The sequence below is a fragment of the Uncinocarpus reesii genome, genomic scaffold (assembly GCF_000003515.1).
Source record: "Uncinocarpus reesii 1704 scaffold_2 genomic scaffold, whole genome shotgun sequence".
In the NCBI taxonomy this organism is placed as follows: Eukaryota; Fungi; Ascomycota; class Eurotiomycetes; order Onygenales; family Onygenaceae; genus Uncinocarpus; species Uncinocarpus reesii.
In genome coordinates this window covers 4,488,830-4,514,634 of record NW_003052499.1, presented here as the reverse complement: position 1 = coordinate 4,514,634, position 25,805 = coordinate 4,488,830, and the positions used below count along the sequence as shown (strand labels likewise).

Below are 25,805 nucleotides of genomic sequence, written 5' to 3'. Positions count from 1 at the left end.
GTTACGGAGTACGGTCTCAGCTTTCTGCATAACGGTTTAACAGCACAAGAGCAGTGGAAAGAAACGGCCGGGAACATTCATTACTCTCCACAGTATAGAGTGATACAAACTGGAGTTGAAGGCTTTCCTTAGTCGACAATGACCACGTCGTCGCGGTCTTTTGAGGCCAAAAAATTGAAGATCTTGAGCGCTCTGACTATCCCGGATGAAGCATATACGGATTTGTCGCCCAAAGGCTCTGTAGACACAGGCGTTAGAGATTTAATTCGGGACATCAATCAGCTGCAGGGTCTCGTTACAACGAGCAGTTGTGCTGGGCGGATTAGCGTCTTCTTTGAGGGAGTAGGGTCCGACGTACGGAATTCGCAGGCAGATAGGATACAACGGGAAGAAGCCAGTGATGAGCCCAATGTAGATTCCGAGAGGAGCAGGCAATTTGCGCCTACGGGTGGCAAAGGCAGTGGGAAATGGCAATTCGTTTCGCATGATCCGATCGAAGTGGACGATTCTAAGCCCTCTTTTCATGATTTGTTCAATTTACAGCCTACAAGGGGCTCTATCAGGCCCGGCAGCAATAGCCAGCTGCGGCTTGCCCGTTTTCATTTTGAGCCAATGGTGAGCAAGCAGCCCCCAAATGCACTTTGTAGAAGGAGCATGTGAATAACGGCTATTCAGATTTTACATGTCATGGCGGAATCGCTGAAACACGCGCAGCCTGTTCTAACCGCGGCCTCAAGCGCCGGTTTCCGTGAAAGCGGCATTCAAAGTCTTCGATGTTTGGATGATAAGAATACCTGCCCTATTGTAGCAGTGAGATCCTCCGGGCTGGCGGTGGAGTCCATTATCGGCTACGTGGACAACGACAGCGCTGATGGCGAGGCCGTTGTTCGTAGTCTGGTGACAGAAGAATACCTCCATATGCTTGTTTTAATCGCCAATGAAAGGTTCAAAACCAATTATTCCCGAATGGACAGGTTCAGGACAAAGTTAATGGCATTATCAACTGGCTCTCCATCTAGAATGTCGTCCCAGAACAAGGGATGGGAAGACGCTGGCCGTAGAAGGGAGAGAAAACGCGCCGAAGGCTTGCAGCGGAGAGAGTTAGAAAGGCAGGCAGCTCAAGCAATAGAAAAGCCTCCTGAAAGTGAAGACGAGATAACTATTCCTTTTTGGGGAGCCTAAGGTAGAATAGTAGCGAAACGGGCTTCCTATCAAGAAGGATAATATGACCAAGATAACTCAAAAAACACGGCTTTCTTTTTTATTTATATTTTTTTAAGGACATCGACGGTGGTTTCCTGGTCCCTACATTTTCTTGCGGCCGGGCAGATTAAGGGGCCCTATCCCGGGCACGCAGAGGGGGGAGCCCTCCCCAAAAACAAAAACGCAAGCAAAAACAATACAGCAAAACTTTTTTTGATCTCTTTCCCCTAGCAGCCTGGATGGACTGCCCCCCTCCAACGGTCAGTTTTCGATGATAACACCGGCAGCCACCCAGGAAGCTAGGGGAAAGAGATCAACGAAACAAAGAACAACAGGACGAACAAACGAGAACAAACGAAGAAACGAAAAAGCAACATTTCCTTAGGCGAGCCTAAGGAACACGAATTTGGCGACCGGGAGCCACCCTTCCATTCCCCCATGGGAATGGTCCAGCACGAGTGGCCTTAAGGCCCTCTTCAACTAGGCCCTGGAGGACCTTGGTCTCGTATTGGACGGCCACATCCCACTTGAGGTGGGTGTGGCCGGAGGCGAACTCGAGCCAAATTTGCCCGAAAGGAGACGCCACCCCAGGGCGAGGAACCCATTTGTTGGCCAGGATCTCTGTGCCTGGCTTCTTGCGTTCGAGGCTGGCTGCCACAACGCGAGCAAATTTCTAATGAGCCAAAAGAGTCAGTAGGCGCGGTGTTTCTAAAGCATTGCAAGAGAAACCTACATTCACTGTCTCCTCAGTGACATTGGCCTTCCGGGCCAAGGTGTCAAACGGCCAAAATCTGATTGACACCGGAGAAGTATTGTATGTGTTTGGGTCGCCAGCAGCAGAGTAAAGAGCCACCTTTTGACGATCGGTAAAGGTAGGGCAGCTGAGCCCAGCATTCAAAAGATCCAAAATAAGACGGCTATCCAAACCGAGAGTTCTCTTCTCTGCAACCCGAGGGGCCAGAGCTTGCAACTGTGAGAAACAAGCAAAGTGAAGGCGATTGCGGTCTTCGACAGTGTAAAGCGTGGTCGCATACCATGGGAACTAAAATAAACGGTGTAATAAGTAACTATTACCTTTGATGCAGGCTAGAGGTTGAGAGGCTTACTTTGTACAAAGTACTGATGAGCGCTTCATATGTTCGCTGGGGGCATTTGGTAGCAAAGGGGGCCTATCATAACTTTGCGTTAGAGGAGCCAACCAATATCAAGTGTACCAGAACTTACTCTTTTAGGCATCTCAGCATTGCGAATCATGCAGTAAATCTCCTCAGCTGTGAGGAAGCTCTGGAATCCAACAGAATACGCATCATTGTTGGGGGTCAAGATAGGTCTTCCTTCTTTCCAGACAATGCATTTTGCACGTGGGAAAAGATCCTTTAGAAGTTCTTCTTGAGAACTCATTTCAATATCAATGTGACGATCACCAAGACGGGGTGGCGCGCCAGGTAGCCCACGATTGAGCCAGTCAATTGTTTCTTTGGCATCTTCCAATGTAAGAAATTCCACATAACAATCCATTGTTTTCGCAGTGGAACGATCCATGATGATATGGACAGGGGTACCGAGATGGTGAGGTAGCAATCTTGCCTTGCGGCCCATAAGATGAACGACCTCTTGTCTTGAGACATTGTATGGTATCTTCAAATAAATCAGTATTGCCATGCATTAGAAACAGTATAAAAGACAAATACTCATGAAGATGATGGTAAGAGGGGTTAGAAAATCTTACATTCATAAGCTTAAGCACACCACCAGTAGCAGGAGAGCTATACCTGGTTCCGTCATCAATTGGGATTTCAAACGGCATTCCCTGAACGGTGATGATATTGTTCGTGACCGATATACTTTTGACTTGGTTGAAAACATCGGCATTGTTGTTTGTTAAATTAACAGCAGCCAGCTGATGGGAAAGAGACGCGACAGTAGCTTGATGTTGAAGTCCTTCATCGACGCGTTCAAGCCTCTCGTTTGTTGCAAAATGGGTATTTCTGTTGGAAGTTTGAGATTGCCTGAGGCTTGGAGGGACAATCAAAGGACCTCTGTACTCCTGATGTTGTGGTGCAACAGGACCACGAGACGCGTTGTTTGAGGTAGAATGCTGTCTATTGTCTCTTTGAAAGGGATTGTTCTGGTTAACTTGGTTGTTTCGAGCTGGAGGGGCAGTCGGCTGAAATCCTCGGAACTGATTGTTCTGAGTTGGATTCGCAATGGAAGGCTGTCTTGCGTGTCCGTTGGCAGACTGGTGGAAAGGACCTTGACCAGGAGCTGGACGATCCATTCCACGACCGTGATTACCCTGAGGCGGCGGAGCATAAGCCCAGTGCTTGTTGCCGTAGTTGTTTCCTTGAGAGCTAGCCATTGGTGAGTAGCAACAGGGCTGATAACAGAAGGATTGGGATACAGAATTTGGTAACGGGTGCCGAAACCAGGGAATATAAGAGGGATATGTCGGGTAGAATGCAGGACTGTAGGGTTGGTAAAAGAAAGGTGGATTGCTCTGAGGAAATGGAGAAGGAGAGTTGTAAACAGATGGAGGGAATGGTGACTGAGGAGGAAAAAAATTTGCTGAGGGGAATTGAAATTCTTGCTGAGATTGAGCCGGTTTGTGTTCCTGTTGCTCTCGTCGTCGTCCCTGGTAACTAGGAATAAAAGGGGCTGCCTCCGGGTTCATGTGACTTTTTCCAGCGAAACGCCTGAAGGCTCCAATAGATCTCTTCCCAATAGAGTATCCGGACGCTTCTTCGAAGACTTCGGTTTGCCTTTCTTCCTTAATCCCTAATGGGCCATTCGCAACGGTGGCTGGCGATCCCGGCGTAGTCATATTGCTGGAATGGACAATAAGTAACGGGTATGGGTGGGATTTACCGCAATCGCTTCGATCATGGTACGAGACGCTCCCTTCCATGATGCCGCTGTCCAAAGGCATGAGAACGCTAATAAAGCCAAAGGGATTGCAATTCAATTTGCGATGACAACTTCTTTAGTGACTCTAGGGCAAAGAAAATTATGGTGATGATGAGTGCTCTGCGTTGGGTCAAGAAATATAAGCCGCATGAAGACTTCAAAGGATATCAAGATAGGAACAACTTTTAATGATAAACAAAGGAAGACAAGGAGGAAAGAAAAGGCAATGGAAATGAAAAGCCCCATGGCAACAACTGCTTAGTCGTTGGCGACTAATCATTGGCGATTAGTCGTGAGGGGGGTTCTGGTTACGAAATTCATGGCAGCGCACGGTAGGATCATCCCAATGGAGCCTTTTCTGGCTAGGGTGCAGGTAACGGTGAGCTTTGTCTGCGGCTGATAGTGCGCCTGAAGCACTACCGCATGGGGTGACGGAGCTTATGAGAAGGAGATGGCTAAGGAGCAGAATCCCCATGACTCAAGTACTGCTCGAATGCCGGTACCATCTATATTGCAGAGCGGATAATACAATATTTAGGGGACGTTTGGCATTAGAGCGTCCAGTTGGAGGCTGACCCTGATAGGCCGATAGTATTCAAGCATGCATGGGACGATCCGAATCAAAATGCAATATCCATGGAGCCGAAGTGGGCGGGTAATGATGGAAGAAAGAAAAAGACCATAAGGATTACGAGATTATGGTCAGCATCCAGGTCGCTTGAACCGCCAGTGGACAAAGGCCTTCTATCTAGCTTGATAGAATTTGGTTCTAAAAGTGGCACTTAGGAAATAGGACAACATTCCGTGGATTGTGCCGCTGGTTTATGAACAGGGCCAGTTTATTGGGACCGGGATGGCTGGCAAGTTTTGTGGAGGAACAGGTTGATAAGGAGATAGCAGTTCCGCAACAATTTTGATACTGAATTCTTGGTATAAGATTCTAGCATCATATCAATAGAAGATCTTGGCTGGGGGTGCCATGGTAGAATGCGAGCCATCACAGAAAATCTATAGGCAGTTTATCCCAGCCGTTATCGCCGTATAAATTCTCGTGGCTATTTGTAGCGAACATATATCTAAAAGGTAGGAACGACTAATCGAACTGCAAGACTTTTAGCATATACGCGTTCAGAACGCAAGGTAATACGTACTGGGGTCAAAAAGGATTCAGCGACAAATCTCGCTCTCGCGTTTAGCTATATATCCGTTAGTGATCAGAGTATACGTTAGGATCCAATGTGACCAAAATAATGCCGTATTCAGTTGAGTGCATACAAAAAGTTTCATCTCAGAAATCTCCTTATCCACTTCCTCCATAAATTGTATGATAAAGTCAACCAGTTTGTGCTTCAACATAGCTTCGGTGTGGAAGTTGGTTATTAAAAACGAAATATCGTATCCCTAAAACAGGTTAGACCCTGTTTTATTTCAATGTCGTCTTCAGCGGGCGTAATACCTTTACGGGTTTTCTCCGCAGGATAAAGAACGCCTCAGCTCGTTGAGTAAGAAAACGGGTAAACTTGTGTACGAGAATATGCTCAATCTCGTCGGCTTGTTTGATTCGGATGCTAACTCGGACGCTATTTACACTGGGCTCAATAAGAACCTTTTCGTTTTCGTTCCGCGCCACTGTGAGGGGGTTGAGGAGGACTTCAGGAGAGGTAGCGGCCTCAATCTCCGGCACGTTATGCCTCTCCGACGTCTGTGAAGCGAAATTTGATATAGCAAGGGCAGCAGTCAGGGAGGATCGAACACATTGAAGGTACGGCCGTAAAGATTGTGACTGTTCTTGCAATTAATCATGTGTCCAATGCAAATGGGTGTTGTCTTACCATCGTGCCTGGGAATGACGAGGGGTCCTCAGGGGGGCCCAGTGGTGGTGCTAACACCGAAACCGACGGGATGATATAATAGCCTAAAAGGTGTCTTTGAAGGATCGAGGAGTATAATACACTTCCAATTCGAATTAAGGCAGCCGGCTCACTCGCTGTGGTATGTTGCCATGTCTGCCTGTCGCAGATGATGGAAGTTGGGCGTCATGCGGAGTTTGCACTGTTTGCAACCCACCCCCACGTCAGCTCCAGTTGCTGAGGCAAAACACCTGTTCTTTGCTGCCGATGCTCCAGCCTGTAAATTCTACACGAAGGAATCTGGAATCATGGCTACTATACCTGGTGGGAAATCCGATTCGCAAAGTATAGGCTTGAACTCTTGCTAACAAAGTTGTTTCTTCATAGTTATCGTGAAGCACCAAGGCAAACGGTTTGAAGTCGAGCTTGATCCGACCGCAAATGGCGAGACTTTCAAGTTCCAGCTCTACTCCCTCACAGGAGTTGAGCCGGAACGCCAAAAGATACTCATTAAGGGCGGACAACTTAAAGATGAGACGGATCTCGGATCTCTTGGAGTAAAACCTGGTCAGACGTTTATGATGATGGGCACGCCAGGCTCAGGCGACCCCGGCATGGTTCTTAGAAAACCGAAAGAAACACCTAAATTCATGGAGGATATGACGGAAGCTGAAGCCGCTAGAGCTGAGGGTGCTACACCAGCTGGTTTACAAAACCTTGGGAATACATGTTATTTGAACTCGACGCTCCAAACACTGCGAGCCCTCCCCGAACTCCAAGAGGAGCTTCAAAACTACAAACCTTTGAGACAGCCACAATCGAGCCTGTTTACTCCGAGCACCGCAATTGATCTAACGGCGTCACTTCGAGATCTATATAAGCAGATGTCCGAAACCCAAGAGGGTTTCCCTCCGATGATGTTTTTGAACGCGTTGAGGTCCGCCTTTCCTCAGTTTGCGCAGAAAGCAAGGGATGGAAGAGGTTATGCTCAACAAGACGCGGAGGAAGCCTGGTCCCAGATTGTTTCACAACTTCGCCAAAAGTTGGTTATCAAGGACAAAGATTCCAATGCAGGAGATGCAGATAAAGACGTATCGTTTGTTGATCAGTATCTTTCTGGAAGGTTCGACACGGTGCTTGAATGCAGCGAGCAGGCTGCAAAAGACGCGGGAGAGATGCCAATAGAGTCTTCTGATATTTTCTTCAAACTAAACTGCCATATTGGCAAGGACACGAACCACCTTCGCGATGGTATCATGGCAAGTCTAGAGGAGGATATTGAAAAGCACTCAGACGCGCTCGACCGAAACGCTGTCTACACGAAGAAATCTCGTATTTCTAGATTGCCAAAATATTTGACGGTGCATTTCGTCCGCTTCTACTGGAAACGGGAAACTCAGAAGAAAGCAAAGATCATGCGCAAGGTTACTTTTCCTGCTGAGCTGGACGTTGTTGAGTTTTGCACGGAAGAGCTGAAACGGCACCTTATACCTGTTAGAGATAAAGTACGTGAGATTCGGAAAGACGAACAGGACATGGAAAGAGCTCGCAAGCGCCAAAAGAGAGCTCATCAGGAAGAAGAGCAGGCAGCGGCCACATTTGCGTCTGAGCCGTTGCAGAAAAAGAAAGAAGCAGAATCGAAGGCAACAGAACCAAAATCCAAGGACGACAATGGCCCACCCGAAGTATTCAAGACCGATGCCGAGTATGAAGCAGAAAAAGCAGAGTCCCTTCTAGCAGCAAAACGGGAACTTTTTGGTCTAATCGATCCATCTCTGGCTAATGATGAAGGCGCAAACAAGTCAGGACTTTACGATTTGCGAGGTGTAATCACCCACCAGGGTGCTAGTGCGGATAGTGGTCATTATACCGCATATGTCAAGAAACAGGGGAGGCTCGTGGATGACCCCAAGGCACCTGGGGGAAAGAGACGAGAAGAAGACGGTAAATGGTGGTGGTTCAACGATGACAAAGTGTCTGAGGTTGGAGAAGAGAAGATTGAAACTCTCGCTGGTGGGGGTATGTTAACCAATTTGACCCCGTTACTTTTTCAGTGTCCCCCGCTGATGTTTGGATATCTTAGGTGAATCGCATTCTGCGCTTATCCTTCTTTACCGCGCGATTGACTTGCCCACTGCTGAAGAAGTCAAATAATAGGGTGGTCGATACATCGCGTATTACCTTTTCGTTTCCATTTCAGGATCCTTGATGGGCCCTATGAACAACCCATGCAAGCGCAGATAGAATTATTATCCTCTAGCAAAAGCAAACTATTTCCCCATTTACCCTCTGTTTCTTCGACTGTAGCCTAAACCCTCTCTATTGGTCATGGACTTGCGTTAGCTTGAGGATGTACTAGAATGAACATTGGTATTAGACAGTCCGTTTGTTACGGGCGTTGCCAATCATGCTCTACGGATATAAGGTGTTGTTTACGAGACGGCAATTCTACACAAGGTGAAGAACTTTGAAGTCAATTTATGCTAGTTTGAGTACTGCGTATAAAACATCTAGAAGAAGGAGAATGGACCCGGTTAAATGGAGTCCTGGTCACACTAAGTGCTCTGTAAATAATTATACTTAGGGATCCTTCTCTGTTTTTGTTGACTGACATCGTATCAACAAGGCAGAATAGGAGTCAGTTGATGCGCGACAGATATAGTTATCTAACTAGTTATATAAAGCTCTGATAGTTTCACAAAGTGAAAAAGTCATCGGATTTGCTACAGTCAACTGACATTGCAGGAATCCATTATTTGCTTTTCGACTCAATCACCAGTGGCCATGCGAAACGAGCCTTAGCTCCTACACTGAACCAGGTACGTCCTTTGACAATGGCGCCATCAATACCAAAATCAATTCATTAAGCAGTTCTTGCAGTTTGGTGGCGCGAAAGCCATGTTTCTCCGGCTATGTTTATTCCTAGCAGCAGCATCTGCGTTGCAAACACTCCCTCCAGTCGAATTTACTGCTAGACCAGGAGAAGGGTTCTCAATTTCTTCAGCACCCAAGACCGTTTACGTCGATTCCAGTTTCGCAGAGACAAAGGACAAGGACGGCTTGAGCCTTATCCCGCCTTCAGCATACGAGTTCGCTGAAACGTTTATCGGAGACCTTGGACAGATTTCAGGCACTGACTGGAAACTCGAGCGCCTTGAGAGGGTCCCTGAAGATGGAAAGGGCATATATCTTGGTAGATTTAGAGGCTCGGTAGACAATCTCACTTATCAAAACGGTGAGCATACAGAAGAAGCCTATGAACTGGAGGTTGGGGGCGCACGCGTTTATATCGGTGGCACTGGAGCTCGTGGCATGTGGTGGGGAACTCGAACGCTTTTACAGCAACTTCTGCTTGCTGGCAATGGCCAACTCCCTGCCGGAAGAGCTGTAGATGTCCCGGCCTATGTCACCCGAGGATACATGCTTGACTGTGGCCGCAAATGGTACTCAGCGTCATTCCTGAAGGAGATGTGCGCGTTCGCCTCCTTTTTCAAGATGTCCGAATTTCAGTATCACCTCATGGACAACTATCCACTCAACCGGGGCCGGAATGAAACCTGGAATCAGGTTTACTCGCATTTTTCTCTCAGACCAGAGAACCCGGAGTTAAGACCCCTTGTGGATAGATGGAACGAAACAGTCTCACGAAACGAATTTGAGGACCTCCAGAAGCATTGTGCTTCGCGCGGTGTGACTGTGATCCCGGAGATTGAAGCACCCGGTCATTGCCTTGCAATTACGAAATGGAAGCCTGAACTTGCTCTGCTGAAGAAAGACTTGCTGAATCTGACACACCCGGATGCTATCTCAACAGTTCAGGCCATTTGGAAAGAATTCCTCCCTTGGTTCAAAACCAAAGAAGTTCATATCGGCGCCGACGAATACGATCCAACATTGGCCGACGTGTACATCACCTATGTAAATGAGATGGCCAAATTCATCAAATCAACCGCGAGCAAAAGTGTTCGCATCTGGGGAACTTACGAGCCGTCCGAGACTCTAGCCATCGACAAGAATGTCATTATCCAGCACTGGCAATATAACCAATCTGACCCATATGATCTTGAGCCAGCGGGGTATAACATCATCAACTCTGAAGACTGGGTTGTGTACATGTCCATTAAGAACGATCACACTCCAATTTTCCCCGCCCGCTATCCTCAATTCTATAACGTTTCGCGGTCCTTCCATTTTGCCAACAAGGAAGATTGGCAATGGGAGCCGTCGCTCCTGGATCCATACAATATCACAGAGCAAATGAACCCTAATGCGAAAGGGCTCAAAGGCGCTATCATGGCGGCCTGGAACGACAATGGGTATGATGCCAGCACCCAGCTGGAAGCGTATTATACCATGAAGGCCGGCATCCCACTATTGGCAGCAAGATCCTGGAGCGGTAGCCGAGGCAGACGACTTGATGAGGCCACTTTCCTCGAATCATCGAAACTTCTCAGCGATAACGCGCCAGCTCAGAATTTGGATAGACGGCTGGCTGTCGAACTCAATGGCAAGAGTCCTCCGGGTCCGTTACTCGTTTGGAGGCGTAGCACGAGCGTTCCGAATGACGGGCGATATATCCTTGGCTACGGCAGCAAGGGAATGAACTATAGTCTAACGCTTGAAGTAACTGGGCCATTCACCCTCTCTTCAAACGATAGCGTGCTTTATCTGGACCAAAATGGAAGCCTGGTGTTCTCAACCGATGGAATTCCTTACCCCCTGCGTCACGTTGGTGAAGAGGATGGTTTTGACCTGGGTCATCCAGGTCGTATCTGGACGAACTCTAGCAATTCAAGCCATGAGCCAGTCAAAGTGCCTTTAGCGGCAAATATCACCATCAAAACAGATATTCTTGGTGGTAGCCGCGTGTGGGTTAACGACAGTTTTGCTGGCCGGTTTGAAGTCTTCGTTTTTGGAGGGAAAAATATGTTCTTTTCCTGGAGTCAAATGGCATTTGCCGCACCTCTAGATCAGCTTGAGGGAGGGATTGAGGCCATCACCGTAGCCAGATATAGCCCTGAGGATCCGCCAACAAGACCAAGCGAAGGGACTGCAACACCGACACCAAGGGTGTCCGCAGCGTCCGGGTTGTGGTGGAGATCAGCTGTAGAAGCAGTCGTGGGTGCCGCTGTTTTGTATATTATCATCTTTTGATCAAGCATTAAAGCACAGAATAGTGTAACTAGGCCGATATCAAAGAAGCCCGTGTAGCTAGTCCTTGACTTGTGTGGAGTTGGCGTGGTGTTCAAATCATTGCCTCGGTCAACTTTCTGCCTCAGCAAACCACAAACTACAGAACCAGCAACATCGATCAGGCCCGTTTGCTGCGACGATGATGGCAGCCATGCCTCGTCTAAGAGGCTCGCTGTTCCCATCTGCTCTTTTTCACTTCCCGAGGAAACAAATTTACCCTCCTCGGCGGCTTACTCTCGTTCAAAGTCTGCGCTCCCCTGGTCCAGCCAGAAGCATCGCGACGGTCCCTACATTACCACGAAAGCCAGCCCAATGGCCGCGACATTTCCGCTCAATCCTCTACGCCATAATATTTGGGCTTCTTGGCTATCATACAGCTGAGAGAATGATCGACCATTTTGCGGGCCCCGTGTTTGAGCCGGATACTCCTGAAGATATCGAGGCGCAGGAATACATCCGCCAACAGTTTGATAATTTGAAAATCGTGAAAGAGCTAAGAGCGGACCCTAATTTCGTCGAGTGGGAAGCGTACGGGAATTTTTCGCCTGATGAGAAGAAGAGACGACTTACAACTGGGTGTTTGAACGGCAGTAGAGGGATTTCGTCTCAAGTCAGGCCTCTTTGTGTATAGCTTTCATTGAACATGAGCTAACCTAGTCTTGCAGCGTATATTTTGGAATGAAAACGAGAAATCTGCCGTATCAGTGCTCTACCTTGGGAACGGAATTGACGGTTGGCCGGGAGTCATCCATGGCGGTACGCTGGCTATTATCCTCGACGAAGGCATGGGCCGAGTAGCAATTCGCAGCTTTCCCGGACGCACCGGTGTGACCGCCAATTTAAACATAGACTACCGGAAACCAGTGCTATCTGGCCAATTTTGCACCGTGACTGCGAAATATGAGCCTGAAAGAAGCAGCGACCGGAAGGCTATGGTGACGGGAGAGATAAGGGACTCATTGGGCCGATTGTGTACAGAAGCGAACGCACTATTTGTTGTCCCACGTGCCCTCACCCTGAGGAAGATTGGTGACGGCTTTTAGGCCATAGAACACTTGTGCTCGATGGTTGGTGCTGTGATAGCATTTGAATACCCGAAGAGGAGCAAAATTTGAAAACAAATAACAGCACAGTTGCTACAGCTTCTCTAGGACGTGGACTTCGAATTCCTAGCCACCATAACGGGGTTTAAGGTCCCTCAAAAACTAGTACCGAAATCATTTTCGCGTATTCTTTTGGAGGACATGGCCGTGTTGCCTCAGATGCCCTACGACCTCTGCAAGGCTAGGTACCGTCTAGCACGTACATGCCTGCTTCATTTACACACGTGGGAGTCAAATCAACGCTCGCATGTTACATGACAATTAAAACTCTCCTTGACCGCTCGGCAGGTCGCCAAGTCTATCTTGACCACGTCTGGGACTTCGGCGTGACTAAGAGCGCGTAATGTGATACTATATCTGATCTGGACAGGATTCAGGTACGCCCATTAGCTTTTGAATGTTGAGTTTGTCAGATTTCATTGAAGTTTTTTGTCTATTTTTGAAGCTTGACCAATTGTGATCGCCTTGAGTATAGCTATATCTATCAGAGATAGAGCACCAACGACGAGCTGCAAGTTTCTTCGATATTGACTCTAGCCGAGAATCAGCATCCGCTCAACTCTACTTCCTTAGCCTCACGAGGACGCTGATCAAACGCTTGAGTGCGGAGTAATGTTGGGCCAAATGCTCCCACTACTGAGTTGGTGCCACCTTTAGATCAATACCTTCAAGCCCACAATCCTTACTATATCTATTATCACGCATTCATGATGGCCCTAGAGAGACTGACGGCATGTGATGTTTGACTTAAATGAGTATTAAGAGCTTTCTCCTACGCTGCTGCGCCGGACGCTCAGGGATTGGTACTCCCTCCAATTCGACATTCTCTTTACCTAGCTTGTCAAAAGGAAACAAGGACCTCGACGCTTGATTCATATCCTGTATTAACCACAGAGCGTTCATAGACAACAACGCACACAACTGAGATAACTAATTATTCTTTAAAGCCTCATGGTCGGAGACACAGATTGAGAATACCCTCAAGAATGCGCATGTTCTATCATTGGCATAATATTCCCGTCACCGCAATTATCCAACATATTCCGAATGGGCGCTATGACCTCTCAGTGGTTCAATCTAGTTGTATATTAATCTACATGATGCAGCGACTGCAGTATAATCGCTGGAATCAGAAAGCCATCAAAGCAAATCTCTACCAAACTACGGAGTACCCGTGTTGAAATAACTATTAGCTATGGCCCAGGAAATTCGGCCCTGTTTGACAGCTCACAAGCTTTGTACGTGGTACGCACTGCGCAGAAACACTACCCGAATTTAATGGCTATTGCCACCTCAGTAGCCAGCCTTTTCGATGGGAAGAGGGACAAGGGAAATATGCGGATAAGCCATATTGCAATCGAGCACGTTTCTTTGTTGCCTTGACCGCGATAGGGGAAATAATAATGGATCAAAATAATCCTTTGATTAGCTATATTAGATAGTTACTATTCATTCGTACAGATACTGAATATTTTTAACAGTTGAAATATTAAACATTGAAAATCCTCCAAAACTTGATTGCTGTTGCGAAACAAGTGAAGATATCATGATAAATAGCCATCCAGTATTATTATCTCCGCTAAGCCCCTTTCATCGCACTAAAATATTCTTTAGACGGACCTTCTTGGAAGCATTTTGGACACTGATCAAAAGTCGAAGTAAGGCTTTAGTTTTAGATTGCTTAGTAGATCGCTGCCGCTTATAGGTGCTTAACTGCTTCGGAAGCCGTTTGCGGCACTGGGTTTGCAAGTCAATCATACTTCTGTGCGTTAATTGACTGCTATTATCCCAAGTGGCTTCATCCTGGGATTCGGCTGTCACTGATAAATTCGACGCCTCACGGGACGAGGGTAAGCATTCACAGGTAGCGGGGCAGGTTAACATCATGCTGTCATGACAATTCTCATCGAAAGTAAGCCACTGCTCATGGCAGGTATGACAACTGACATGCCCACAAATTAAGTCGGGTACAAATGCGGCATCCATCATCCTGCCACAGATTGTGCAAAGTAGTCTTTTTTGTGGCCCCGCGTTGCATTCAGTGCACTTCAGGCTTGGCCGGTCAGTTGACCTCTTGTTTCTTGTTGTGAGCTTTTTGGGCTCTGATCTAGCGAATATAGATATGTGCAGCGGAGAACCGCAGGCGAAGCAATGCTGCTGTAACTCCAATCCTGCCACCTGGCCCACGACTCGGGGATTTAGGTGAAAGGACACCTCAGAATCGCGAAGATTTGATTGACCCAATAGTAAATGTTTATCGTCACAGGCCACTCCAAGTATTTCTCTTGCAGCGATTGGCAAATTCCAAGCGAAAAGCAGATTTGCATATGCAGCACGATATGCGAGCAAGGTTGACATGCGCCCATGAGTCATTAGCGAAGCATGGCTTGAATCATCATCGTCAAATTCTCCCCGGTGTTTGAAGACCACCTGTATATCTTTCGGGGACTTCGTTAAGAATTTCGACTTCGTTGATAACTTTTCTGCGGACCTAATAGACTTTGAAGAGGTCCAAGTTTCAACTTCAGTATCCGAAGGGGCTTGAGATGGAGGTGCAGTAGAAGCATGCATGTAGTCGGGTATTGCGGACGGTATTTTACCAGCAGGTGCGTTTCCCTGCCATCCGCTAGTAGCCAGACTGCCAGCGGGACTAGGCTTATTTTTCTCGATGCCACCTAAAGGCGAAGAGCCAGTCAACGGCTCATTAGGTAAGGATCGAGATAGGGAAGATGCAAGAGTAGGCCCAACGTTTAGGTTTCGAGGATCGGAAGACTGATTAGGGGAACTAGATATCGGGATAGCAAGCTTTTGCGACTTTCGTTCCACATCGAGCCGGCTGTTTCGCATCGCGGTAGGCGGTGTAGCACCGGTAGAGTAAAGCGGCGGGGTTCCCGATTGCCACATGTCGGTAGATGAGCACGCTGAACCATAGCTGGTTGAAACGAGATGTGTTTCTTTGACGGGTGATACATAAAAGCTACCGGAGTTTGAGTGTCCTCTCTGCAAATGCGGGGGCGGAGAGATGTGCTCCACGGAAAATGACGGATTTCGATGTAATTCTAGCATCTCGTTTTGCTGATTTGTTGTGTAATTGGAACCTCCAGATACCGGATCCATTAGAAGGCATGTCAACATTCCTAACATTTGAACATCTCCAAGTCGTTCAAAGTGATCAAACCTAGAGCCATGTATCAGTAATGCCGCACTCATGAAAAACCGTACAAACCGCAGGCCACCAACTTACAAGGCGGGGAGAAACCAGCGAGCTCCAAAAGGGTGGTTTCCCCAAATGTCGCCCTTTGACCAGTTGGTAGTCGTAGTATTATCCTGGGTGAGATCAACACCACTATCTATCTTTTTAACCTGGTTCACTGCTTGACGAGCCGGTTGAAACGCATTGTTCGGCAAGGAGATATTATCGACATAGTACTGCTCCGCTAGCAGCATTTTTAAGAGCCCCCAGGTACGAGCAAGTTCCGCATTCCCGAAACTTGCCGCAACCGCCATATTATGTGTACAGACTTCAGAAGTATTTCCGTGTGTGATATATCGCTCAGCTAAATCGTATTTGGCGGGGAGAATATCCGTGAGATTGTGGATACAAATGGTATTATAACGCTTGCTGTTTGATGGTTTCATTATGGAAACTCCAGTAGTGGATTTTTGCGAGTTATCCGTGGATTTTGCACGGCTTAGGGCGAGATTACTTATTCGTTGAACACCAAAATGCTGCGGAAGAGCCCCCAGAAGATCAGAAGAGCCCGAAGAACTGGAAGACTCGTATGAGCCATCGGAATATTCAGAAGCAGCGTCGTCTGTCAAAGGGCCATTGCTGGCCCCAGTGCCCGCAATGGTATTTGGGCCGGGCGAACTTGTTTGAAATCTCCCAAAAGCCTCGAAAACTCGATTGGATCGTGAAAGTCTCGTCATCTCCCGGAGACCTATCGAATCCAAAAAAGAGGCGACCTTCTCTTCTTTTGGCGGAAAGAAACATACTAGACGTCCATCATTAGACCAAACCGCACTGCATACTCTTGCAACTGGTACCATGACGTTTGCGTTCACAGGACGAAGCAATTCAGACGAACTCATAGCAAGATCGTTGCCTTGAAAATGACCAACATCTTCGTCCTCATCACTTGATTCACCATCTCCGAGGAGGCCTGGTGACTTGAGCACCTCACCTGTTTCCTCTTGCATCATGGCTACGATCTCCTCCGGTGTGTACTCGCCAAGGAGAAATCGAAGAATTCCTTCGAGACAACCTCGCTCCCTTGAAAGATACGCTTCGGATACCGTTTTCAAACCAGACGTAAGGGACTTTGCCAGCTGAGGCGTTACGGAGGAGGTTTTTTGCACGTTGAAAACTGGGGCGGCCGTTTTCGGATAGTTTATTGGGAATTTGATATCAATTCGCAGGAATACGCTGGTATTATCAGGAGACCATGGGCCATGAAGCGAAATCGTGGCTTTCCTTTGAGCAACATTGACAGATTCAAAAGATACTCTCGTAAACCGCTCGCCAACATGAGTGATTTCGTCACCAAGGGTTTCAACGTCCCAACCAGACACTTTAACACCACGCATCCAGGAAATCGGGTTCATGTCGGCACGGAGAGGCGATTTCCCGTGTATACCATAGAGCACCCTAGGGCCACCCTGTGTCCATCTGCGAGAATACGGCATAGAGATACCACCAATCCCAGAGGCCGCTTGGCGATATGATCCTGATTTGTGATTGGGATGAGAACCATCTAATTGCTCCAACGGTTCTACACCTCCTGGCTCTTCATGAAAGGTTTTGTAAATTGCTCCTTTGCGGGTAAGGTTCAGCGATGGGTTAAATGATTTCCCTTTCTCGTACCCAACACCTTTGAGTATTTCCGGTTTGACTCGGTGTAACCGCAGCTCCTTATCGGCTCCCCAGGATACGAGTTGAAATTCCCGGTGATCCAAACCATCTATGACGCTGCCGCGAGGTCTCCAAAGAAATTCCTTGACTTGCGCTTTATGCCCTGGAAAGCTGTGGACTAACGGAGGTTCATCATTGTCGTTATTTGCATCTTTGAAGGTACGGCTGTAGAGATGCAAATCATTATTTCCCCGTTGTGGCATGGCAAGGACGCCCCATCCAAACGGAGTGTGCCTAGCTCGCCATACTGGAAAAGAGGTATGAATGACTTTCTCAGGGATGTCACTATCCACCGAGTAATCCCAAAATTTTATTGTTTTATCCAACGAGCAGGTCACTATACCCTCTGGGCGCATGCGGTTCCAGTCCAGTCCATAGATTTTTGTATTATGAGCCTCTATCGTTCGTATGGGAACGACCCCTTTCCTATCGTCCCAGATATGTAAGAAACGATCATGAGAGCTAGCAATGACGTGGGAGTCCTGTCTATTCCATTTTACCTGCGTGGCACCAGCGAACCAGTCCGAAAACGATACAACGGGTTTAGCCGGTATACGTAAGTCCCAGCAATGCACGAAACTGTCAACGGCACAAGTTGAAAGGATATCCGGATGATGCGCAGAGAAGTTAATATCCGTGATTGCTCTTGAGTGGGCATGTAGAACGTGTTCGATTGGGTTTTCCCATGATCTCATAGCAAGATTCCACACCAACGCTTTTTGGTTCGATGTGCTCACAACCCACCAATCCCGAGCAGCGAAAGGCGACCATTGGACATCAGCAACCTCCCATGGAGTTCTATGAGGGAGATAGCGCGGGGGGGAGTAAGGGCTGTCCAGGTCGATGACATGGAGACCTTCTTTCCTGCAATTTCGTTAGTGGATTGCTCGTGTTGCTCCAGGAGATTTCGTGAAGCTTACGAGGCAAGAACTACGTCCCTCCCACAGGGGGAAATGGACATAGACCCAATTGGCTGGTCAATATGAAAAGAACTGTCTTCTCCAAAAGTAGGACTATCGTAGGCCGAGAATGGGGCCTTTGACTCCGAAGGACTTGTCATTTTGTCCTTGGAGGTAGCTGGTTCGGAATTCGCAGAAGGCGCGGTTGTTGGAGCAAAGAGCAGGAAAGATTGAAAGAAGCGCCCTCATGTAGGGGGTATATTTACTGGTGGTTTGCAGAAGGGTGTGGGTGTAGATGTTCGTTCATTGGTGATTGATATCCTCGGTCTCATCTTGAAAACGCGCCTGCAACAGCAGTAGCAATTGAAAAATGCTTATCATATAAACTGTCCCGTTACAGCGTAGAAGTGCTTGCCACATAATGCAGAAATATTCTCATGCATTGTGTCTAAGATGCTGGGTTATGGACAGAGACAAGCGAGCGCCATCCGATGCTGTCAAGAAGCAGATTCCCTGAAGTAGTTAGTTTAGTCGCCGATTGAGGATCTGCAAGCAGCACGTGACAGTCAGGTGACCGTTGGTGTGGTCAGGTTTTCTTGGCAGTGAATGGCGGGGTTGATCAACTATAGAGCGATATCACTTTGCGGCAGCAAGAAATATCAGTTCAAGTGCCTGCCCATACTATTTGAAGAGGTTGGTGGCCGTGCCTAAGCTGGTTTTGTGCAGGCGCGATCTTGTGATTTCATCTTTCCTAGAGTCGTGGTCTGTTTGGCTTCGCGTCACACAATTAACCTTACCACAGGCCCTCTTATCAACTTCCCTCCTTTTCCTCGCGAGAGAGAATTCAACAATACTCCTGCATTGCTTATTATATTCATTTTAGCAAGAAGAAAGCTTTGCCTTTTAAAGGCTCCCGACATTCACTTGCTTTAATCACTTAGCTCCCCGCAGAGATGGCTTTGCCAAAGAGAATAATAAAGGAAACTGAGCGCCTGATGGCCGAGCCGTAAGCAATTAAAATATTAACACCAGTTCCATTTCCATGCTAACTGCTAATGGTTTGACAAAGTGTCCCGGGCATCGATGCAGTTCCCCATGAAGATAATTTGCGATATTTCGACGTTAAAATACACGGCCCGTCCCAGTCCCCATATGAAGGTATCCGCCTCTAGATCAACTTCTGGACTCCGTGCACTGCGCTTACCTCTCCATAGGTGGAATATTTTCTCTGGAATTGTTTTTGCCGGATGACTATCCAATGACACCACCAAAAATCCGCTTCTTGACAAAAATATACCACCCGAATATAGACAGACTCGGTAGAATCTGCCTCGATGTATTGAAGAGTAAGGAACTGGGGCTCTTGGTGTCTGGCTGTCTCGATGGCTGACCCCATTCTTGCAGATAATTGGTCACCTGCCCTCCAGATTCGCACAATTCTTTTATCGATCCAGGCTTTATTAGGCGCACCGAATCCGGATGACCCACTAGCAAATGATGTTGCTCAGCGTTGGAAAGAAGACGAGCCAGCAGCCATTGAAACTGCGAGAGAATGGACAAGAAAACACGCCACTCCGGCATAAGAGGCTGTGTTGAACAACAAATAATCCTGACAAATAAAAATCAAGCTCGCTAAAGCTTCATATGACAGGTGCTTTAGCCTTGCTGCAAAAAAATCTTACGTGGACACGAGGTGCTCAAGTCGAGGGTAGATGGACAACCTTTTATGCAACGGCTTCGAACGCTAGATAGAGTAGATATATCATATCGAATCCTTTTAAAACTTGACGCCATGTTAATAGTCCGACATTCGTGTGATCTATGGATTATTGCGTTGCTGTTGAAGACATATGTCCACAAGGCTGTCCAGAATGGAGGTAAAACGATAGGAAAACATGAGGTGGCATTCAACCTGGAAACCGGAACGGATGTATAGTGTCCATAAGGTATTATTGCCCCAATTCCGGCCGTCTAGGTTTCGTACAAGGCACGTTCAGTAGGTTAAGATCGCCAAATACACATAGCCCAGCATCACTCTCGAATTGTATCCATGCCGTTGCGACGAAAGGTAGTTGGTCTTCGTTGATGGTTTGTCGGAGCGGGAGGTTCCCCGTACTTTTGAGGGCAGTCAGGGTCACGTGTCACACATTAGCGAAAATAGGCACCACACCAACCTCACTCATCGAAGTTGGCGGTTGACGCAACGAGCAATTCAACGACCAAGTCAACAATTTCACCTCGTCCACGACCGCTGCGCATCCCCACGATCCAAGATGCGTACCTACGACGATACCTTCAGCGGTGAGAAGATCTACCCTGGGAAGGTACGTGGAATTTCTATCCCGATTCAGAAACAAGACGCCATTGCCAGCGGCGGCGAGCTTTTGGCTCTAATTAAATCCAATTTGAGCAATTCGAATCCATAACGGAGGCTACGCGCATTCAAAGGAAGAAACTGACATCTTGTTTTGCGAAACTTAGGGTAAATTGTATGTCCGTGGCGACAGCAAGATCTTCAGATTTCAGAATGGCAAATCCGAATCCCTTTTCCTCCAACGCAAGAACCCTCGCCGGATCGCCTGGACCGTTTTGTACAGAAGACAGCACAAAAAGGGTATTTCTGAAGTCAGTACAACCCGATCCTACGGAAGGTGGAATACAAGGGAACATTGCACTGGGACGATGACTAGCGTTATGGGAGTTAAGGAAGGACTACGCTAACCTGTCGAATTCGCCAATTTACAGGAAGTTGCTAAGAAGCGTACCCGCCGCACCGTCAAACACCAACGTGCCATCGTTGGTGCCTCCCTTGATGTGATCAAGGAACGCCGATCTATGCGCCCAGAGGCCCGTCTCGCTGCTCGCCAGGCTGCTATCAAGGAAGGAAAGGAAAAGAAGCAAGCTGCTGAGAAGCAAAAGAGAGAGAAGGCCCGCACCGCTGCCGCTGCTTCCAGAGGACAGACTTCCAGAATCCAGAGCAAACAGGGTGCTAAGGGTTCAGCACCAAAGGTCGCCGCCAAGTCTCGTTAAGCCTATACGTAACGGTGTGGAAGTGGAATGGTGTTGCTTTTTTCTGTGGCATAAGGGAGTAACAAATCTGGTGTTTGTTCTTTATTTAAGGGCCCGGCATGGCCTGAATGAGAAACTGGGTTTAAAATTCCTCTGTGAGAAAGGGCATACATGGGACGATGATTTCTACGACTGGAAAGCCTGAATCATGGTTCTTTTCTGCGGAACTGGTTCTTACTACTCCTAGATTCTGTAAGCCCAAATATTTTATCTCGCAAAGAACAAGAATCGCGCTTTATCGCATCCGCAAGATGACCTTGGCTTGAATGGGAATGATCTTGATATGCTCTTCAAGCAACAACGAACTCTTGGTACAAAAATTACCCTAGTGGTTTGCGATCTCATAATTCTCAGTACAACCAGCCCGTATCTGATGAGTTTCATGCTATCATTTTCTCTAATCCGTACGTCAGTAGCTATGAAAGACCGTATGTCAAGACGAATGATTATCGTAATTTCCATGTTGATAACGCTCCTCGCAACAAAGCTCTTCCACTGCTCAGTGCTCACCAACATTGAGGTCATCCCCTCTTCCCCGGCGACCGAGAGGGGAAATAGGGCAAAGCCCTAGAGACTCAGAATAGTCAGTTCTTGGCATTCACTCGCCCCCCCGAAAAGAAGAATTGCTTCGCCGTCGCCTTCAAGGGAAAATCGCTGCCAGCAGAATCGACAACGACACGAATCTCACCAAAATCCAAACTGTGAGTATTGCGAACACCTACCATCCCCTTCATCCATGCTCTCCAATCTCAAGAGCAAACGGTTGAGCCCTCGCTTAGGCCTCCTTACCTAAGCAGCCCAGGAAGAAAGTGGCGCTAACACCCAGAGCCGTCGTCTTCACACAGATCTCGTTCGCCAACCGCCAACTTCAAGTGACGCCTTCGCCGAAGCACATTTCCATCGACTACCTACCGACCGCACATCATGGGTAAGGTTCACGGTTCGCTCGCTCGTGCGGGTAAAGTCAAGTCTCAGACTCCAAAGGTCAGTTTGTGATATCCTCCCCCAGGATCCGCGCGTTCACGCATCGCGTGGGACGGAGTCAGTCGCTATAGTGGTGGTTTTTGTCCGGTGCTTTTCAGGGACGAAAACTAGGATATGCGGTGTTGATTTCGTCTATGAAATGCCGGAGTACCAAATTTGATGAACCTTTGAATATGCGGAGGGCTAACGGGGATATCCAACGAAATTAGGTCGAGCCTCAAGAGAAGAAGAAGACTCCCAAGGGCCGTGCTAAGAAGCGCCATCAATACACCAGACGTTTCGTCAACGTCACGATGACCGGTGGCAAGCGCAAGGTACGTGAATTCTTATATGGGTTTCGATATCAAGGAGCGGGGGACTCTTATCCAGCTTCCTTTTATCAAAAAAGAACCTTGTCTAACACATTTGCTCCTTCAACACAGATGAACCCCAACCCAACATCGTAAAGACCGTTGCGATGTTATCTTTTTCCTTGCATTTTCGTCATGCGGTTCCGTTACTTTGATTTGCTCGGGGAAACCATACGCATAGGAGGGGCGAACCTCCACAGCGAAACCAAGCGGGAATGCTGCTCTTCTAGCCAGGAGGAAATGGCAGGAATGAATGTTGTTTATGAATGTGCGCATGGGATCCTGGTTATAGGGAAGGCGTCTTGCCGATGCGATATCATGAATATGATTTAGTACTTCTCTCGAGTCCTGTGGAGGTTGTTATGGAAAAAGGGTAGAAATCTTGTTCCTGCCCCAGCATATCCTGAACAGATCCGGAATTCGAAAATTCATTGAAAGAGTGGCCCTCTCCGATGTCCTTGATCTGTTGGAAGCAGTACTAGCATGCCTATGGATTTCAACCACTTGAGCATATGCTTACTGTTGTTGCTGTAAAATTCAACTGTTGACTTGGCTTGCCTTGTGTGCCTAATACTAAAAATAGTAAGCCATTCCGCTTTGCTGCCCCGGCTCCTGCCAGAGCACTTATTGCAACCAAATCAAACAAATTAGAGTATAGAGGCTAAACATCCTCTTGCGCCCTAACCCAAACACCACATCCAGTTCTATAATAAAAGCCTGCCCCAATATAAACCAAAGTCGACGCCTATTTGCAAGAGCAACATTCAACAACCCAGTCTAGGGATCTATCAAGGCAGATGTCGGAGCCCCTTAATCATTTTCCCACAGATCATGTAGATCTGAGGGCCAATGGCCCGGCCAAAATCGATGAATAGTTCAAAGCGAGTGGCCACCTGGAATCAGGCGTTTAAGAAGCGACCAGAGGCTGCAAAAATACCATATGACTGAGCAAATGGGTCAGTGAGTGTGACACTCAACGCGTCAGCTTGACGACAGGGTGTATTTCAGACATTATAGTAGTGAGCCATTTCTAGGCCGGCGCGTCTAAAGCCACACTTAAGGTAGAAACCCTCGTTGACCTCGGAGCAGTCAAGAATACTCTACACAGCAACATTAGCGATTCTACTTCAATAAAGGAAGCCAAACTTGCACCATAAAACATCAGCGGAAAGCTCAAGAAAACCATACCTTGTAACATCCAACCTTCGCTGCCACGTAATCCAAAGCGTGGATCATTCTCAATCCTAACTTCTTGCCCTGCTGGTTTTTCTCAATGGCAATATCTTCAATGTGCCCAACCAAACCAAGTTTGTGGATAAATTTTCGCTCAACGATCAAACTGCCCGTCCCGACAACTCTGCCCGTCTCATCACAAATAACAAGGAGGTAATATTCATCGTTTCGTTTCGCCATCCAATCGTATCTTTCGCTCCACTCCTCGAAAGAGTATTCGCCAACGGTCGTCAAGACACGGAGTACCTCGAGATAGCCATTATCGTAGTCGGATCGGCGAAGAGGGCGGATAGTATAGCCTTTTGGTAGTTGGGCAGCAACATCTGGGGAAATGAGGTCCATCGGGAAGAGGAGCTCCTCGTCGGAGCTGTCTTGCAGCACGCAAATATGGTTAATGCCGTTAACAGGTGCCATTGTTCAAAATATGGTCGTTCCGTAGATGGATAGATCGATGGACAAAAGCTGTTACCGTGAGGGCAGAGAAAGCGAGTGTATGTTAGTTGCTACGGCCGGGTCGAGAGCGAAGAATCAGGTTGCAGGGTATGAGAGATGAGCTCAACTGAAAAGACAAACTAAACGAGAGTATTGGATATGTTCAATAAATGCTGACTACTTAAACCAGAAGAAGCAGAGGGGAAACACAAGAGGTCGACGAAGGGGAGTGGGAGAACTCAGCCTTCTTTTGCACTCTCGATATGCTTGGTCGTTCCTGGTGGAATTGCAGGGGGTATTGACACCTTACTAACCTGGGTTTAGCGCCCTATTGTGTTGCTATTTTTAACTCCATAGCCAATTGAAGAGATGAGATTGTGGCGATTGTACAGGTATGTCTGTGGAAATTCCTACCACAAAACAGCTAGATGTAGTTATATACATGGGGACAACAAAGGCCTATCCCAACTCGCAAGCTTTTGTCTATTTTTTCTCCTTGGGGCTGATCATCAGCTCGGGGCGGACGAACTTATCAAAGTCCTCCTCACTCAAAGCCTTGAGCTCCATTGCACTCTGCTTCAGGGTCAGGCCTTTCTTGTGTGCATTCTTGGCCACCTTGGAGGCCATATCATATCCAATAACCGGGTTCAGGCAGGTGACAAGCATCAAACTGGGAGAACGTTAGCCTTGAACACAGGGAGCTAAATTGCAATATCGTTTACCTTTCGTGGAGAAGAGAACCAATTCGCTTTTCATCCGCCTCCAAACCAACGACAAGATTCTTTTCAAAAGATTTCATTCCATCACCAAGGATACGGATGCTGTGGAGGAGGTTGCGGATCATCAATGGCTTGAACACGTTCAATTCGAACTGTCCGCTCATCCCACCAACGGTAGCGGCAACATGGTTGCCCATGACCTGGGAGCAGACCATTGTAAGTGCCTCGCATTGCGTAGGGTTGACTTTGCCAGGCATAATGGAAGAACCTGGCTCATTCTCGGGAAGAATCAACTCTCCAAGGCCGCATCGTGGTCCCGAGCCGAGATATCTGATATCCTGGGCAATTTTGAAGAGAGAGCAGGCAAGGGTGTTCAGAGAGCCCGAAGCTTCAACAATGGCATCATGAGCAGCGAGCACTTCGAATTTGTTGGGTGACGTTTTAAACTCGGTGCCAGTCATCTTGGTCACTTCTTCAGCAATAGCCTCATCAAAGCCTTTGAATGTGTTGAGACCAGTGCCAACAGCAGTACCACCCTGCGCAAGCAATCGCAAGTCGGGGAGGGTATTCTGGATGCGATCGATATTTCGGTCAAGCTGGGCTACATATCCTGAAAACTCCTGGCCGAGAGTCAAGGGTGTTGCGTCTTGCAAGTGAGTTCGTCCAATCTTAATGAGTTTCTCAAACCGCTCAACCTTCTTTTGCAACGCCTCCCGGAGGCTCTTCAAAGCAGGGAGCAAGGTCTCCTCGGTTTCGAGGACGGCTGCGATGTGCATGACAGTGGGGAAGGTATCGTTGGAGGAAGCGGACATGTTGACATGATCATTGGGATGGACAGGCTTCTTGCTGCCCATAGTGCCACCAAGAATTTCAATGGCACGGTTAGAAATGACTTCGTTGGCGTTCATAATGGAGCTGGGTGCCGGAGCCGGTCTGCCAAACAACAAGAGGTGG

General features: G+C 47.7%; 10 protein-coding genes across 10 annotated transcripts in view; 6 read left to right on the top strand and 4 right to left on the bottom strand.

The window, feature by feature from the left end:
• Positions 1-138: 138 nt before the first annotated feature.
• UREG_04488 (uncharacterized protein) lies at positions 139-1,182 on the top strand (the record flags this gene model as incomplete). The annotated part of the gene is made up of 2 exons (XM_002544925.1): positions 139-615; positions 676-1,182. 2 exons carry the CDS (start codon positions 139-141, stop codon positions 1,180-1,182), a joined length of 984 nt encoding a protein of 327 aa, XP_002544971.1.
• Positions 1,183-1,594: 412 nt separating this feature from the next.
• Positions 1,595-4,108, bottom strand: UREG_04487 (uncharacterized protein; the record flags this gene model as incomplete). The annotated part of the gene is made up of 5 exons (XM_002544924.1): positions 1,595-1,876; positions 1,937-2,245; positions 2,310-2,372; positions 2,428-2,841; positions 2,933-4,108. The coding sequence occupies 5 exons, from the start codon at positions 4,106-4,108 to the stop codon at positions 1,595-1,597; spliced, it is 2,244 nt and encodes a 747-aa protein (XP_002544970.1).
• Positions 4,109-5,058: 950 nt separating this feature from the next.
• On the bottom strand, positions 5,059-5,942 carry UREG_04486 (ARP2/3 complex 20 kDa subunit; the record flags this gene model as incomplete). Its single annotated transcript, XM_002544923.1, has 5 exons — positions 5,059-5,115; positions 5,259-5,303; positions 5,383-5,508; positions 5,564-5,890; positions 5,940-5,942. The coding sequence occupies 5 exons, from the start codon at positions 5,940-5,942 to the stop codon at positions 5,059-5,061; spliced, it is 558 nt and encodes a 185-aa protein (XP_002544969.1).
• A 323-nt stretch (positions 5,943-6,265) lies between these two features.
• UREG_04485 (uncharacterized protein) lies at positions 6,266-8,111 on the top strand (the record flags this gene model as incomplete). The annotated part of the gene is made up of 3 exons (XM_002544922.1): positions 6,266-6,281; positions 6,345-7,976; positions 8,041-8,111. 3 exons carry the CDS (start codon positions 6,266-6,268, stop codon positions 8,109-8,111), a joined length of 1,719 nt encoding a protein of 572 aa, XP_002544968.1.
• A 744-nt stretch (positions 8,112-8,855) lies between these two features.
• UREG_04484 (uncharacterized protein) lies at positions 8,856-11,111 on the top strand (the record flags this gene model as incomplete). Its single annotated transcript, XM_002544921.1, has 1 exon — positions 8,856-11,111. One exon carries the CDS (start codon positions 8,856-8,858, stop codon positions 11,109-11,111), a length of 2,256 nt encoding a protein of 751 aa, XP_002544967.1.
• Positions 11,112-13,843: 2,732 nt separating this feature from the next.
• UREG_04483 (uncharacterized protein) lies at positions 13,844-18,225 on the bottom strand (the record flags this gene model as incomplete). The annotated part of the gene is made up of 3 exons (XM_002544920.1): positions 13,844-15,431; positions 15,498-18,029; positions 18,086-18,225. The coding sequence occupies 3 exons, from the start codon at positions 18,223-18,225 to the stop codon at positions 13,844-13,846; spliced, it is 4,260 nt and encodes a 1,419-aa protein (XP_002544966.1).
• A 792-nt stretch (positions 18,226-19,017) lies between these two features.
• Positions 19,018-19,647, top strand: UREG_04482 (ubiquitin-conjugating enzyme E2 N; the record flags this gene model as incomplete). The annotated part of the gene is made up of 4 exons (XM_002544919.1): positions 19,018-19,070; positions 19,134-19,222; positions 19,279-19,410; positions 19,469-19,647. 4 exons carry the CDS (start codon positions 19,018-19,020, stop codon positions 19,645-19,647), a joined length of 453 nt encoding a protein of 150 aa, XP_002544965.1.
• Positions 19,648-20,337: 690 nt separating this feature from the next.
• Positions 20,338-21,094, top strand: UREG_04481 (60S ribosomal protein L24; the record flags this gene model as incomplete). Its single annotated transcript, XM_002544918.1, has 2 exons — positions 20,338-20,388; positions 20,810-21,094. 2 exons carry the CDS (start codon positions 20,338-20,340, stop codon positions 21,092-21,094), a joined length of 336 nt encoding a protein of 111 aa, XP_002544964.1.
• A 963-nt stretch (positions 21,095-22,057) lies between these two features.
• UREG_04480 (uncharacterized protein) lies at positions 22,058-22,563 on the top strand (the record flags this gene model as incomplete). The annotated part of the gene is made up of 3 exons (XM_002544917.1): positions 22,058-22,117; positions 22,327-22,431; positions 22,540-22,563. The coding sequence occupies 3 exons, from the start codon at positions 22,058-22,060 to the stop codon at positions 22,561-22,563; spliced, it is 189 nt and encodes a 62-aa protein (XP_002544963.1).
• A 908-nt stretch (positions 22,564-23,471) lies between these two features.
• Positions 23,472-25,805, bottom strand: part of UREG_04479 (fumarate hydratase) — a gene marked incomplete at both ends in the record, with an annotated part of 3,147 nt that continues 813 nt past the window's right edge. The window contains 4 exons of the mRNA XM_002544916.1: positions 23,472-23,567; positions 23,656-24,067; positions 24,662-24,802; positions 24,855-25,743. Coding sequence (XP_002544962.1) covers positions 23,472-23,567; positions 23,656-24,067; positions 24,662-24,802; positions 24,855-25,743 — 1,538 coding nt within the window. The remainder of the gene's footprint in view (positions 23,568-23,655; positions 24,068-24,661; positions 24,803-24,854; positions 25,744-25,805) is intronic.